Genomic DNA, 14,857 nt, shown 5'->3' on the forward strand with positions numbered 1-14,857 from the left:
GTTCTGATTGCTGCTGGTCTGCATAGGATTTGAACTGGTGACCTAGAGGTGAAGAGACTTTGATCAATTCACTGAGCCCTGCTTGTTTTGCAATAACTCATTGCCTAATTAACTGCTGAACTATAAGAAAAGGGTAGAGGCTGAGGAGAGGGGGAAGAGAATTCTACCACTTTGTCATCTGGCTCAGGAGCTCCTATGTTGCAGTGCCCGGCTCTATTGAGGGGTGATGAGGAGCTGGTAACGCATTACTTGCCCAGATTCATGGTGTCAATTCCCTTTTCAGCTGTGGATACTGACACTGTGAATGTCTCAAGCAAAACCAATACACTTGTACAAAACCAGCCTATTCCCTGATCCAGAAGGGAAGGTTCAGCACCATTACTCAGTGGTCTGGGAGAGGCTTTAAGGGTATGTCTACACTACAAAGTTAATTCGAACTAACGGACATTAGTTCGGATTAACTTTGATAGGCGCTAGTTCGAACTTAATTTGAACTAGCGGAGCGCTTAGTTCGAACTAGGTAAACCTCATTCTACGAGGACTAAGCCTAGTTCGAACTTACTAGTTCGAATTAAGGGCTGTGTAGCTCCTTAATTCGAACTAGTGGGAGGCTAGCCCTCCCCAGCTTTCCCTGGTGGCCACTCTGGCCAACACCAGGGAAACTCTATTGCCCCCCTCCCGGCCCCGGACCCCTTAAAGGGGCACGGGCTGGCTACAGTGCCCATGCCAGGTGCAAGCCTGCCAGCACCCAGCTAGCAGACCCTGCACCTGGCACGGCTCGAGCCAGCCACCCGATGCCCCCCAGCCCTCCCCCTCTTCCCGGGACCAGGCTGGCGGCTCCCGGGAGCTTGCCCGGGACCGCAAGAGGCGGGCACCTGCCTGGTCTAGTGCGGACATCGTGGATCTCATCCACGACCTCCGCACTAGGCACAGGAAAGTGGCCGTCTAGGGCAGGATAGCTGCCAGCCTGGCCACCCAGGAGCAGGTGTGCATGAAAATCAAGGGGTTCCACTGAGACCCCCTGACCCTGAGCCCTGAGCTTACAATAGCCGTACTGGGTCAGACCAAAGGTCCATCTAGCCCAGTAGCCTGTCTGCCGACAGCGGCCAACCCTAGGGACCCTTGAGGGGATGGACCGAAGACAGTGACCAAGCCATTTGTCTCGTGCCATCCCTCTCCAGCCTTCCACAAACTTTGGGCAGGGACACCACTCCTACCCCCTGGCTAATACCACTCCATGGACCCAACCTCCATCACTTTATCTCACTTCTCTTTAAACTCTGTTCTAGTTCTAGCCTTCACAGCCTCCTGCAGCAAGGAGTTCCACAGGTTGACTCTTTGCTTTGTGAAGAACAACTTTCTGTTACTAGTTTGAAGCCTGTTACCCATTCCTTTCCTTTGGTGTCCTCTAGTCCTTCTATTATGGGAACTCATGAAGAACTTTTCTTTATGCACCCTCTCCACCCCACTCATGCTTTTCTAGACCTCTATCCTATCCCCCCTCAGTCTCCTCTTTTCTAAACTGAAAAGTCCCAGTCTCTTTAGCCTCTCTTCATATGGGACCTGTTCCAAACCTCTGATCATTTTAGTTGCCCTCCCCTCTCCCACCCTCTCTCTTCCCCTCTCCCACCTCCTTTTCCCAGTCTCCCCGAGTTTTGTTCAATAAAGAGAGATTCTATTTTTGACCACATGTTTTCTTTATTTTGTACATCAGGAAGGGGGGCTAGGGAAGGGTAAGTGGAAGGAGGTGAGGGAGGAATGGGGTACGAGCCCCCGATGGGGAGGACTGGGCTGGCTCTGCGGGCTTCTGGGGGTGGAAGCTCTCCTGCAGCCCCCCAATTGCCCCCTCTCCCCAGATGGCAGCCTGCGGCAAGTGCAGCCGGTCTGATGGCCGAGTGCTGTGATGTGCCCAGTGTGGGCACTCAGGGCACTCCAAGCCAGGACTGCTTTGCAAGCAGGGAACCCCTGAGAACTGTCTGTCCGGGGTGGGGGTCAGGTCCCTTTAAGCACAGCCCTCGGCTAGCCTGAGACAGCAGCTCCACACTCTAAGTCCTCATCTGATGCCCTGCCCTGCCCTGCCCTGCCCTGCCCTGCCGGCACCCCTTCCGGCCATCCTTAACCCCGGTTAAAACGCTAATTCGAACTAGTTTTTTAGTCTGGATCCGTTAGTTTGAATTAGCTTAGTTCGAATTAACTAATTCAAACTAAGTTAGTTCAAATTAGCGCTGTAGTGTAGACATACCCTAATATTCCCAGAGGTGAACCGTAAGTTGATAGTTGGATTCAATGGCATGTGGATTCAGCGTGTGAGCAGTAAAGGTGTTTGAAAACCAAGGTGTCTCTAATGAGGGAAGATTTTAAACAATTCTGATTTATGGGAAGCTAATTGTTCTCCTCCTGCTTTTGATATGGCATTGATTAGCTTAAGAAGAGAAAAAGTATGATCTGGAATGTCAATGTACACCAGAATTGATTAGATCATCTTTAATACAGCCACTGACTTCTTTAGACTGGCAAAGCATGGAGAGTGTCGTAAGACACCATGGCGACGTCTAGACAGGCATGATTTTCCGCAAATGCTTTTAACGGAAAAGTTTTCCGTTAAAAGTATTTGTGGAAAAGAGCGTTTAGATTGGCACGGACGCTTTTCCGCAAAAGCACTTTTTGCGGAAAAGCGTCCATGCCAATCGAGACACGCTTTTGCTCAAAAAAGCCCCGATCACAATTTTCGCGATTGGGGCTTTTTTGCGCAAAACAAATCTGAGCTGTCTACACTGGCCCTTTTGCGCAAAAGGACTTTTGCCTGAACGGGAACAGCATAGTATTTCCGCAAGAAGCACTGATTTCTTACATGAGATCGTCAGTGTTCTTGCGGAAATTCAAGCGGCCAGTGTAGACAGCTGGCAAGTTTTTCCGCAAAAGCTACCGCGTTTGCTGAAAAACTTGCCAGTCTAGACACAGCCCATATGTTGAAGCTGTCAATGTGGCCTTTTATGCCTTGTGCTTTTGGGGGGGAAGTGGTTTGTATTCCTCAAATTACTAATGCAGCAGTATTAACGCTATTGAAAGGTTGAAGCTGTCCAATGACGAAATCAAACAGGCGATCTTGAAGATGGATGAACAAGAAGACTTGGCCAAAGATATGCTAGAGCAGGTGAGAAGAATTACAGTTACTTCTTATAATGGTTGGTCTAAGGATAAAGGGCCAGTTTCTCCTCTTTGCGCAGCTCGTTCAGCCCATTTGAGACCTAGGATAAGTGGATGCAGCTCATTCAATTTCACTGGAAATGCCTCTACTTATAGTAAGTCTGAATTTGGCTCCGAGACATAACTGCTTGTGTTAAAAAGAGAGAGAGAGAGAGAGAGAATATTTTACCCAGTGTGCCAAATGCATCCCTGGAATAATTCCACTGATTTTGATGGAGTTTGGATAAGCCCTTTTTTTATTACATTATAACTGAAGTTTCCTGATCCAGTGAATATGTGGTTATGATTTTACTAGTATTATTTTTTCTTTCCTCTAATTTCTACTGGCCCTTAACTCTTTCTTTCCTGCTTAACCAACTTCTTTTTTCTATTGACCATTCTCATTTCCTTCATTTCTCAGTTTGTTGACTAGAGCAGCAAACTGGGACTCTAGAGATCTTGGTTCTGTTCTCTGTTCTGCAGTTGGTTCGCTTTTTGCCTCAGTTTTCCCATCTGTGAAATGGCAGTAATGATGCTTATTCATATTTGAACAGTGCTTAGAGAGCCTTGGATTAAAAAGTGCAAAATATTGCTTTCATTCTGACCCCTCCATAAAAGATGGTGCCTTTTTATGCTCCATCTTAATGTTTAATTGTATACACAAAGTTTTGACATTTTACAAGTCTGTTCCCCATTCCCTTGAGGTCCCAGAGAGATTCAGGTGCTCTGCATCTCAATATCAGATTTTGGGTTTCTTGCAATAAAATATTAGCGCAATGATGAAAAACAGATCCGCTGCTTGGTATTCCTCACAATTTGCATCCTGTGAATGTGGGTTAGGATGTGTGCATGACGATATTTATAATCAAATTGAAGCACAACTCCCACCAAATATGTCAAAAATCTGTCAAAGTATGAGCTTTTAAGGTCAGCACATAAATAGCAGCCTGTGTCAGGCACACATACACTGACTTAGATATTGTTTATTGTTTCTGCAGAGCAGGGCAAGAAAGGAGAGAGATAGTTGGAGCTTTGTGTGGCACTGTAGAGTGAGTGGGGTAGATAATCTACATTTGGAGGGGATTTACTCTCATTTACATCAGTGTAAATCTGCTGTGTTAGTTTAAGGGGTTCTTTCTAGGTTTACACTGATGTAAATGAGAAGAGAAGTTGGTGCTTAATAGTTACAAATGGGAAAGACTCTCTGAAACTAAAAAGAATCTAATGAGATCAGTGAGGGAAAATAAAGGCAGAACAGCAAGCAGATGTTTTAACATGGTCACTTCTGTAGCCACAGCTGCATGGCTTGGATATTACAGTCAGTTGGGGGAATCTGAGCTGTGCTTCCTCACAGTAGCACAGTTCACTCACTCTCCCTTGCATGCTGTTTCGCCTCCCATCTGCGTGAGTGTATCCCCCTCTCTTGCTGGGTCCCTCATGCTTGTTTTTGATTTGTCTCTATGGTTCTAGCTGCTGAAGTTTGTTCCTGAGAAGAGTGACATCGATCTATTGGAAGAACATAAACACGAAATTGACCGCATGGCCCGGGCTGATCGATTCCTCTATGAAATGAGCAGGTCTGTGTGACATATGCTGAGAAAGAGCCCTGGGGACTTTCTGGAAGTTGCTGTAATTGTGATAGAAAATAGATAATGTGGCATTGGTGGGAAACAATCAATATATTGTGAGCCAGATTCTGCACTGAATCACACCCTGGGGCTCTGAGACACAACATGAAGGCATTTTAAGTCATTGTATCAGCCTTTCTGGGTGCTAAGAACTCTCTCTGTCTCCCAGTTAGGGAGCACTTTGGGTTGATCAGAACATGTTTGCCATACCTTTCCAACACCGTTCACACCTTCAGGTGTTCAGCTCTGGCTTTCAGCTTCTGAATTTCCTGAGGCTGATCACATCCCCTCCCATTGAGATCTGTCCCTTTTCCCAACCCAACCTGGCACCTCTACTGGGTGGGAATCTCTCTTCCATTTGAAGCCTGCTATAAAAACACATCTTTCTCAAAGAGAACGGAAACCAACCAGTTGCCCTGGAGATATGGTTACAGTACAAAGTTTGTGTTTGCTGCACTCTGAGGAATAGCACCTGATGCTAACTGACAGGCATTGGGAGCAATAGGTCTTTCTATGCCCAGGCTGCTTCAGTAATCCCATATCTGGCTTAGTTTTTTGTGTAAAATGAATGGTGCCTGTGCTGAATCTGTTTGTTCCTGAAGGCTGCCTTCACAGGTGGCCCAAGCTTCATGAGCTCCCCCTGCTTCCCGTCATGTAGGATTGATCACTACCAGCAGCGGCTGCAGGCGTTGTTCTTTAAGAAGAAGTTCCCAGAGAGGCTGGCGGAATGCAAGCCAAAAGTGGAAGGTACGACAAGGGCCTCTGTAGAGAGTCGTGAGGGGCAGGGAGTGTCTGAGAGATTTACACACACGCGAAGCATGTACCAGGCAAGAACACCAGCTAAGATGGTCATTCTGTGGGAAGGTTCCATAAAGTTGTTGTTTTGGCAGAATGTACCCTAACTGCTGCCCTGTACGTTACCCTGTGACACTAAACCAGCAGCACTCAGTGAGGGTATGTCTACACTACCCCCCTAGTTCGAACTAGGGTGGTAATGTAGGCAACCGGAGTTGCAAATGAAGCCCGGGATTTGAATTTCCCGGGCTTCATTTGCATCTTGCCGGGCGCCGCCATTTTTAAATGTCCGCTAGTGCGGACTCTGTGCCGCGTGGCTACACGAGGAGTTACGGTAGTTCGGAATAGGAAGCCTAGTCCGAACTACCTAGTCCATGTGGCACGGAGTCCGCACTAGCGGACATTTAAAGATGGCGGTGCCCAGCAAGATGCAAATGAAGCCCACGAAATTCAAATCCCGGGCTTCATTTGCAACTCCGGTTGCCTACATTACCACCCTAGTTCGAACTAGGGTGGCAGTGTAGACATACCCTGTGTCCTTTTCAAAAGCAGGCTTCCATCACAGCCTCAACTCCTGGACGTCCCCCGTCAGGCTCTGACAGCCGGAGCACATGGTCCCTAGTGCTCTTTTATAAACTTAGCCCTTTGGAGTAGGGGAAGGTAGGGAGTAGGGGAAAGTGGGGTTCATCCGGTATTTAAACTCTTCCTCCTTGGGAATTACAGTGAGCACAAGAGCATGTGCCAGTCAGCATTTTCAAATTGCCCTGGGGGAGGCTGTGATCAGCCCCAGGATTGGATGCTTTGAAAGTGGGGCTCCCTGGGGCTGTGCTTTGGATTGCTTAGAGTCGGGGGAAGAAAAGCTGCGGAGCCATAACCTTGGGTCATCTTTTACTTCTTTTCAAGCCATTCTTCTAGCCTCCAAGGAGCTCACTCGCAGCAGGCATTTGAAGCAGCTCCTTGAGGTTGTCCTGGCCTTTGGCAATTACATGAACAAGGGCCAGAGGGGAAGTGCGTACGGCTTCAAAGTCTCCAGCCTGAACAAAATTGCAGACACCAAATCCAGCATAGACAGGTAGGCTTGAAAGTACCCAGCAAATGAAAGCGACCAGGTTGCATCTTGCTTCCTCAGGTAATGTAACTGTAGAAAATTTCAAATGGTGCTGAGGGCCCGAAAGAGCATTTGACTCTATTAAAACAGCACTGCAGTTCGTTTGCTTCTTGGGCAAAACTCGTCAGCTGTTTAACTACAAACAACAACGATACTTGTATTTAATATTCCACAGCTAATTTAAGCGGCATGGATAATTTCCGTAGAATTTGCCTGACACACCCTTGCTTAATAGCCTTTCTTTCTTTTTTTAATCTTTAGAAGATTAAAAAAAAAAAACAGGCCAACAATTTTACATTTTATCCAAAAAGCAGTCGCTCTGACAGCACAACACATCCCCTGCCACCGTTCTGGGGTATAGATTCGATACTGACTTAGAGGAAAGAGCGCCACCTACTGAACCAATAACACCCTGCAGCACTTTAGATTCTCCTTGCATGACTCCCATGCAGGTATTAACCAGACTGTACCCCGGTTTGCTGGGATCTGATGAGACAGCAGCTTCAGGGGGAATAGCTTTGGGCTGTCATAGAATGAGTAACTGCAGTAAGAAGTCCTGTGGAACAAATCCCTGTCTTAAAAACGTTAAACCAATCAACCTGAATTATTTTTTAACTGTTACTATGTGCTTTCTGAATACACACATTGCAGGGCCAGCTTTAGGAAGTGCAGGGCCCAATTCGAACAATTTCGACGGGGCCCCACAGCAATTTTGGTTGAGCAAAAAAAAAAAAAAACTACACACAACCCCCATCACCCTGTGCTCAATTCACACCTCCTGCAGCGCAAGCAGCCGCTGCACTCCTCCTCCGGGGCCAACACCCTCTCCCACAGCGCACCCGGCACACTTCCGGGCAGGGGCAGCAGGTTTGTATAATTGTTGGTGGTGCCCCATTAGCCACACCCCCTGACCCCTATTAACCAGGCCTCCAGAGGTAACACGTTCAGGGCAAGATGGACACATGAACAGAAGTAAAAGGTGTCATATGACCCCCCTCTAAGGGCTTTTCCCACCATCCTCCTACCAACAGGGATAAGTTTGGCCCCCACCAAACCCCCCTCATGCAACTATCCTGCAGTTGCATTAACCCAATGTGTGTGACATTAACTCGGGGGCAGAGAGGCTGGGGGAAGTGTTCCCTCTAAGACTATGTCTACACTTGCAGCTTCTTGTACAAGTACAGCTGTTCTTGCGCAAGAACCCACCGAGCATCCACACTGCCCGCCTGCTCTTGCGCAAGAGCATTTACAGTACAGCGTGGTAAGACTGGGCATCTTGCGCAAGAGCTACGCTCTTTTCTAACAGGTGTAAGCTCTCTTGCGCAAGAGGGCAGTGTGGATGCTTGGCAGGGATTTCTTATGCAAGTAACCCCTATGGCTAAAATGGCCATCGGAGCTTTCTTGCGCAAGAGAGCGTCCAACTCTTGCACAAAGCACAGCTCACACATGGCAGTGTGGACGTGCTCTTGTGCAAGACTTCTTGCACAAGAACCCTTGCGCAAGAAGCCGCCAGTGTAGACATAGCCTAAGAGTTTCCTCCCATGAGCAGAATGAATGGTGTTGTGTACCAGTACTGAGTTCATGTGGCTTGTTTGGATGTGCCATTGTGGCACCCAAGTTATTTATAAATATTTTATAAACCTTTACCTTTTCTTTCGCTGCCATGTGTCCTCCCCTTGCTCCATCAGCTCCCCTGGTGCCTGCTGCCCTCCCTCCCAACTCCTCACACACCTTCGCTGTCCTGACTCCTGCCCTTCTCACTGCCTTCAGACCTCCTGCGACCTGCCCCCCTCCACCAGCCCTTCTCTGCCCCGTGCCCACTCCTCCAGTAGCCCCACTCTGATCATGTGAGCTACCCCTCCTCATTCTCTCTTCTAACACCTCCCTCTACACACCTGCCCTGCCTCTCTCCTCTGGTGCTGGTCCCTCCCCTGCAGGTGTCTGCCCTTCTGCTTCACCCCCAGAATCCCCTGGCACCTGCACCTTCCCTTAGCCCTGCACCCTCCTGGTGCCTCCCCCTTCCCTCACTGCCCCTGCCCCCTTTTCTCTCTTTTTCCCTGATGCCCACCCTTCACCACTCTCTGCCCCCATTTCCCTCATGTCCCTCTGTGCCCTCACACATGACTTGCTCCATCCCCACCTTTCTCATGCCCACCCCTTCTTTCAAGCCTTCTCCCAGCTCCTCCTCCTCCCCCCTGTAGCCACCAATGCCCTTACCCTCTCCTCTCACAGCATCACCCTGTCCCCCCTCCCACTGACACCTCCCCTCCTGCCCTTTTCCTCATTGTCTGCACTTGGCCCCCTGGCATTTGTCTCTCCTCCACCCTGTCTCTTGGTGCCTTCCCCTTTCTTCCCCCTCCCCCTCCGCACAAGCCCCTTCCTCTCCCACCCCTTCCCCTATTTTCATACTCCCCTTCCTCACAAGCCCCTTCCTCCCCATCCTCCTCCTGCTCCCATTCCCATTCCCTTACCTTTTGCTTTTCACTTTGCGGGGCTGGAGTCTGTGCTCGGGCCCCAGAAGTCCCTGGACTCTGAACCCGGAACTAGACTGCACGGCACAACACGGCACCGAGAAGTTTTAAAGTCCCGGGCCGTGACGTCACGTCATGCCCGGGCATATCCCCACTTACCTGGGAATGCTGCACATGGTAGCAGCAGCCGGCAGCACACACCGGAGAGGGAGAGCCGGACTTAAAGCTGCACATGGCAGGGATGGGCTGGGGTTGGAGGGGATGCTCTGGGGCCGGAGTGGGAGGATACATGGGGGGGCCAGGGCCCGCTCCAGGCAGGGCCAGGGGAGAGAACCAGCTCCACATATTGGTGGAGCAGGGCCCCTGGCTCTGAATATTGGAGCACGGGCACCACGAGCCCATATAACTCAACGCCCATGCTTCTGGGTTCAGGGCGCGGGGCCCCTTTAGGCGTGGGGCCCGATTCGAGGGAATCGGACGAATCAGCCTATGGCCGACCCTGCACACTGAGGGTATGTCTACACTACCCCCCTAGTTCGAACTGGGGGGGTAATGTAGTCATACGGAGTTGCAAATGAAGCCTGGGATTTGAATTTCCCGGGATTCATTTGCATAAAGGCAGCCGGCGCCATTTTTAAATGCCGGCTAGGTCAGACCCCGTGCCGCGCGGCTACACGCGGCACGGACTAGCTAGTTTGGATTGGGCTTCCTATCCAAACTAGCTGTACGCCTCGTGGAACGAGGTGTACAGCTAGTTCAGATTAGGAAGCCTATTCTGAACTAGCTAGTCCGTGCCGCGTTTAGCCGCGCGACACGGGGGCCGACCTAGCCGGCATTTAAAAATGGCGCCGGCCGGATTTGTGCAAATGAAGCCCGGGAAATTCAAATCCCGGGCTTCATTTGCAACTCCGTATGACTACATTACCCCCCCCCCCAGTTCGAACTAGGGGGGTAGTGTAGACATATGCTGAGTAAGATGGCCAGATATCCTGTTTTCAACCAAACACCCAGTCATAAAGGGACCGTCTCCACCTCTGTCAAAATGAGTGAGGGCGGGGGAGAGCAAGCAAGTGAGGTTGAGGCAAGGGTGGTAAGTTTTGTTCCATCAGAAACTTGGCTACCCTAACTCTGAGGTTACTCGTTCCCTAGGAGGCTACTGCCTAGATATGGTTTTTTTCCCTTTGTCATAGTGGAACTTGAGTTTCAATATTTGGAATGTACTCTACAGATCCTGTGGCATACCCAAGTCCCTTTAGTTTTTGGAAAGAATGATTCTTAGGAGAATAGTCTCTTTTAATTGGTGATGCTTTCATTTTATTCACAGAGTTGCTGATTTGTTCTCTGAAATTCACTTCATTTGATGTACCACCTTCCAGCACCAAATGCTTTGCGCTGGCTGGCATTTCCCCTTCCTCCTTTCATTTCTCATCCGTGTCCTTTTTGTTTTAGGAATATTACACTGTTGCACTATTTAATTATGATCTTTGAGAAGAACTACCCAGATATCCTAGACATGCAGGCTGAGCTGCAGCATCTTCCAGAAGCAGCAAAAGTCAAGTAAGTCCAGTGCTACTGTGGGTCCTGGATCTTGATTCCAAGTCTGTTGAAATCAAAGGAAAAGCTTCCATTGACTTCAGTAGGCTTTTAATCAGACATTTAGTCGCTTATGGCCTTGCTCTGCTAGTGTATTCGCAAGTAAGGACTAGCTCCTTAGCTGGTGTTAATTGCCTCAGTCCATTGGCATCCATGGAGCTGTGCTGACTTATAGCTACCTGCCTCTCAGTCATCTATGAAATCATTGAGAGTTTTATGCAAATATATCCTGTATAATATACCTGAACTAGTCATCATAATTACTAGACTTTTGGTAAGTCACTACTTGTGCTGTGCGATTGGTAATCTAAATCATATAATATTGTTTATGCTCCATTTTGGGGAGTTGGAGGTTATTTAAAAAAACAAGAAACATAAAAGTAAAACAAACCCAGTAAATAAGTCCCAGGCTGTTTAAGCCATTTTCAAGATGATTGTGCAAACCTTTGTACAGACTTTTGCACAAGGGTTTGGGATACTTTCATTTTTCACTAAAGTTTTTGTCTTATACTTTCATGAGTTGCAACTCACTTCATCAGCTGCATGAAGTGAAAGAAAAAGAAACAGATAGTAAGGATACAGAGATGGGAGTATTACATCTATGTATCCCTATCAGCTGCTTCTTTTTCTTTCACTTCATACATCTGCGTAAGTGAGTTGCAGCTCACAAACGCTTATATTATTATAAAATTGTTAGTCTTTAAAGTGCCACTGGACTCCTTGTTGTTTTTGCTGAAACAGACTAACATGGCTACCTTTGAAACCTGTCACTACAGTTCTTGTTATAAATTCCTATGGATGTTTGTGGAAAACAAATAAAAAGGTTTCAATTACCATCAAAACTACTTAGGAGTTTTTCCAAAACACTGTTCCAGAATATTTGGGTGCATATTTGCCCAGCCATTGTTCTTTGTGTGAGCAGCTGGAGTGGTCTGGTACCTCTACAGCCTGTGAAAAGCAAGGGAAGAATGAATGAAGGTTATAAAAAGAGACATTCTGTGCTCCCAGCTCTCCTGCAGAGATTAGGTAGTATCAGTGCTGTGTTTTGAGATGTGGACACTTCTCAACCAATTCCTTAATGAAGAGATTGAGAAACAATTTTTCACTCACTAGTAACCTACAACCAATTTCTAACCAGTGATGGAGAGGTGACAGACTTCATCTCCTCGTGGCAATGAAAAGTACCCTGATTTTTGTATGCTAATGAAATATCCAATTCAACACTAGTTTAGAAGGAGTTTGTCTGTTAGTGATCACTAGGGTAGGATTATGTAATCTAGATATGGACTCCTATATGATTAAAAAAAAAAGTCAACAACAGTATTTGGATAGTGCATGGCAAAAGATAGTTTAGTAATAAAACTGCCCCTAATGGGATTCTGTAATTAGGTAGGGAGAAGATGTTTTGTGAAACTGATCTGAGGCCCATGTGGTGTGTGTGCTGAAGCAATGAATCAGGCAGTTATTACAAACTAGCTTTGTGACTAGCACTCCATGCTAGAGCTGGGTTGACTTCACAGCCCGGTATCTTGTACCCTGTAACAGATGTTTGGAATTTAAACCTTTCTCTCCTCTCCATAAATATCATGGCATCTTTAATCTGACCACAGGCAGTTAGGACCTTGGATTTACTTCGCATACAAAAGGAAGCACAGACCCCTTCCCCAAAGCCTAGCATCTGGCATGGCTGGTGCCAGAGGCAGGATCCCAGACTTGATGGACCAGTGGTCTGTTCTGCTACAGCAGTTCCTGTATCCCTGTGTAACACTACCCTTTTTGTTTTCACGGCTGCGTCTCTGTGTCTCCCTTGCAGCCTGATGGAGCTTGAGAAGGAAGTTAACAACATAAAGACTGGATTGAAAGCCGTTGAGGTTGTAAGTATGTCAAGATTTCCAAATCTCCACACTAAGAATGTGCCACTTGGGATCTGGGGCACTATATTTTCTATGAGAAAAGAAGGGGGCTTTTCTTCTTTCATTTAGCACAATGCGTTCATGGGAGAAAATAAATAAAAGCTGCTCCTGCAAAGCTCTTGGTGATGATCCTAGCAGACTTTGGCCTTAACAAAAGGCTCGTTTGAGTTTGGTCTGGAGAGCAAGAGACTGACAAATGGCGCAGACATGAAATGAAATAAGCCTCTTTGCTTGGTGCTGAGAAATCACTTGTTGCTTAGCAGGTGTCTCACATGCCCTTCTGCCACAATTATCACTTGCTCTATCTCCCAGCAACCTGAGCAGCTGCAGGAGAGGGAGAAGAAAGACATAGACTAGGCAGAGAGGACAAGGATGAAGAAATTGTAAGACACCAGGCAAATGGCATTTCTTCCCACTGTTGCTGAAAGTCCCCTCGGTTGCATTTCTGCTTCCTTTGCTTCCTGGGCTGCTGGCTCACTTTTGCAGCACATTCTCTGAAAACAGAGTAATGCAAAGTATTGCATTGGGATGATCCGGCCTTCCACTCAATGTAACCCCATCTCAGGGGCTAAAGCTGAGGCACAGGTGTGAATTATTGAGCTTTTCATGTCAGCACATGGTTTCTCCACCTAGAGATCGCCAGAAAAATACACAGTATTGAGTCAACATGAGGGCACTTGCAAAATGAGTGGAATTCAGGAGGGTAGCTAACAAGTGGTATCCATTGATATGGCATATTTATTAAGCAAGGGTGAGGAGCTTGAAATGTGGAGATTAGAATATAAAGAAAAAAGAAATGAAGGCATAATTCAACAGTAAACCCAAATCACAAAGGGTATGTCTACACTACCCTCCTAATTCGAATTAGGAGGGTAATGTAGGCATACCGCAATTGCAAATGAAGCCCGGGATTTGAATTTCCCGGGCTTCATTTGCATAAGCGGGGCACCGCCATATTTAAATCCCCGCTCGTTCGAACACCGTGCAGCGCGGCTACACGGGGCACGAACTAGGTAGTTCGAACTAGGCTTCCTAGTTCGAACTACCGTTACTCCTCGTGGAAGCAATTCCGTCCTCAAAATGCAAGCATCTACTTCATTTTCTTTTGTTTGTGGGTTGTTTGCCCTCTTGTCCTTCTAGCTACTTCTCCTCTGCTCTCCCATATATACAGAGACCATATTTTCTGAAGCAAAATTAAGGACGTTAGCCACGCCTCCTGACCCACATTAGCCATGCCCCTGCCACAAGAAGTCCCACCCCTTACCTGCCTTTGACATGGAAAGCAGTTTGTGGGGCTGGAGCCGGGCTGTGGTACTATTTTTAGGACCATGTGCTGGACCATATGCTGGGACTGGAGCAAAGGCCACCCACGGTGATATTTTTAGTACCATAGTCCTGGTCCCTGTGGGCTGCCTGGCTCCAACTGGAGTCAAGTGGCAGCTGCACAAGGCCCATTCCAGTGAGGCTATCCCAGCTGCAACACACCTCGTGCAGCTGCCACTTGTCTCCAGCTGGAGATGGGACCACCTGTGGGGACCTGGACCACAGTACTAAAAATAGCACTGTGGGTGGCCTCCACTCCAGTCCCGGCACCTGCCGAGCCCGAGTGCCCCCCACTCTGCAGTGCCCCAGCTTGGCTCCATGTAGCTCCTGCCGGGGCTCCAAGGTGGTCCTGAGGAGGAGGAGGCAGTGCTGCTGGACCAGGACCCTGCATGACAGAGACGGTCCCACAGGAGGAGTGAGGGAAGAGGAGAGCAAGGGGCTGTGTGCCACCGGAACCTGCCCGGCTGCCCTACGCACTCTGCAGGGGGAAGGAGGATGAGATTCCTGTGCCACATCAGGTTCCCCATCAAGTAGTGAAATGTCCAGCAGGGCTTTCTGGGACATTTCACTACTTGATGGGGCACCAGGACAGAGCATTTAAATTTGGGACTGGCCTGGAAAGATCGGGACATATGGCCAGCATACCTTTATGTATGAATTCAGGGGCAAAATCCCCTCCCCATTCAGTCACCATCCTCCCTCTTTCCCCTCCCTTACATGATCCTTTTCAGTTTGAGCTGCCAGCACTTCCCAGTCTCATTCCTTTCACATTTTTGGCACTTAAATTACAACACTAGAGCAACAATAGAAGATCATTGTCAGGTGTGGGGGAGAAGGTGT

At 48.1% G+C, this 14,857-nt stretch overlaps 1 protein-coding gene across 5 annotated transcripts in view; it reads left to right on the forward strand.

The window, feature by feature from the left end:
* The window catches only part of DAAM2 (dishevelled associated activator of morphogenesis 2), a 371,485-nt gene that overhangs the window by 318,059 nt on the left and 38,569 nt on the right, over window positions 1-14,857 (forward strand). For all 5 annotated transcript variants that reach the window (XM_089777421.1, XM_075925085.2, XM_006131756.5 and 2 more), the window contains 6 exons: window positions 3,070-3,154; window positions 4,657-4,763; window positions 5,473-5,561; window positions 6,513-6,681; window positions 10,638-10,745; window positions 12,595-12,655. In XM_089777421.1, the coding sequence (XP_089633547.1) occupies window positions 3,070-3,154; window positions 4,657-4,763; window positions 5,473-5,561; window positions 6,513-6,681; window positions 10,638-10,745; window positions 12,595-12,655 (619 nt within the window). The remainder of the gene's footprint in view (window positions 1-3,069; window positions 3,155-4,656; window positions 4,764-5,472; window positions 5,562-6,512; window positions 6,682-10,637; window positions 10,746-12,594; window positions 12,656-14,857) is intronic.

Source organism: Pelodiscus sinensis, chromosome 3 (genome assembly GCF_052426305.1).
Source record: "Pelodiscus sinensis isolate ZL-2025 chromosome 3, ASM5242630v1, whole genome shotgun sequence".
NCBI lineage: Eukaryota > Metazoa > Chordata > Testudines > Trionychidae > Pelodiscus > Pelodiscus sinensis.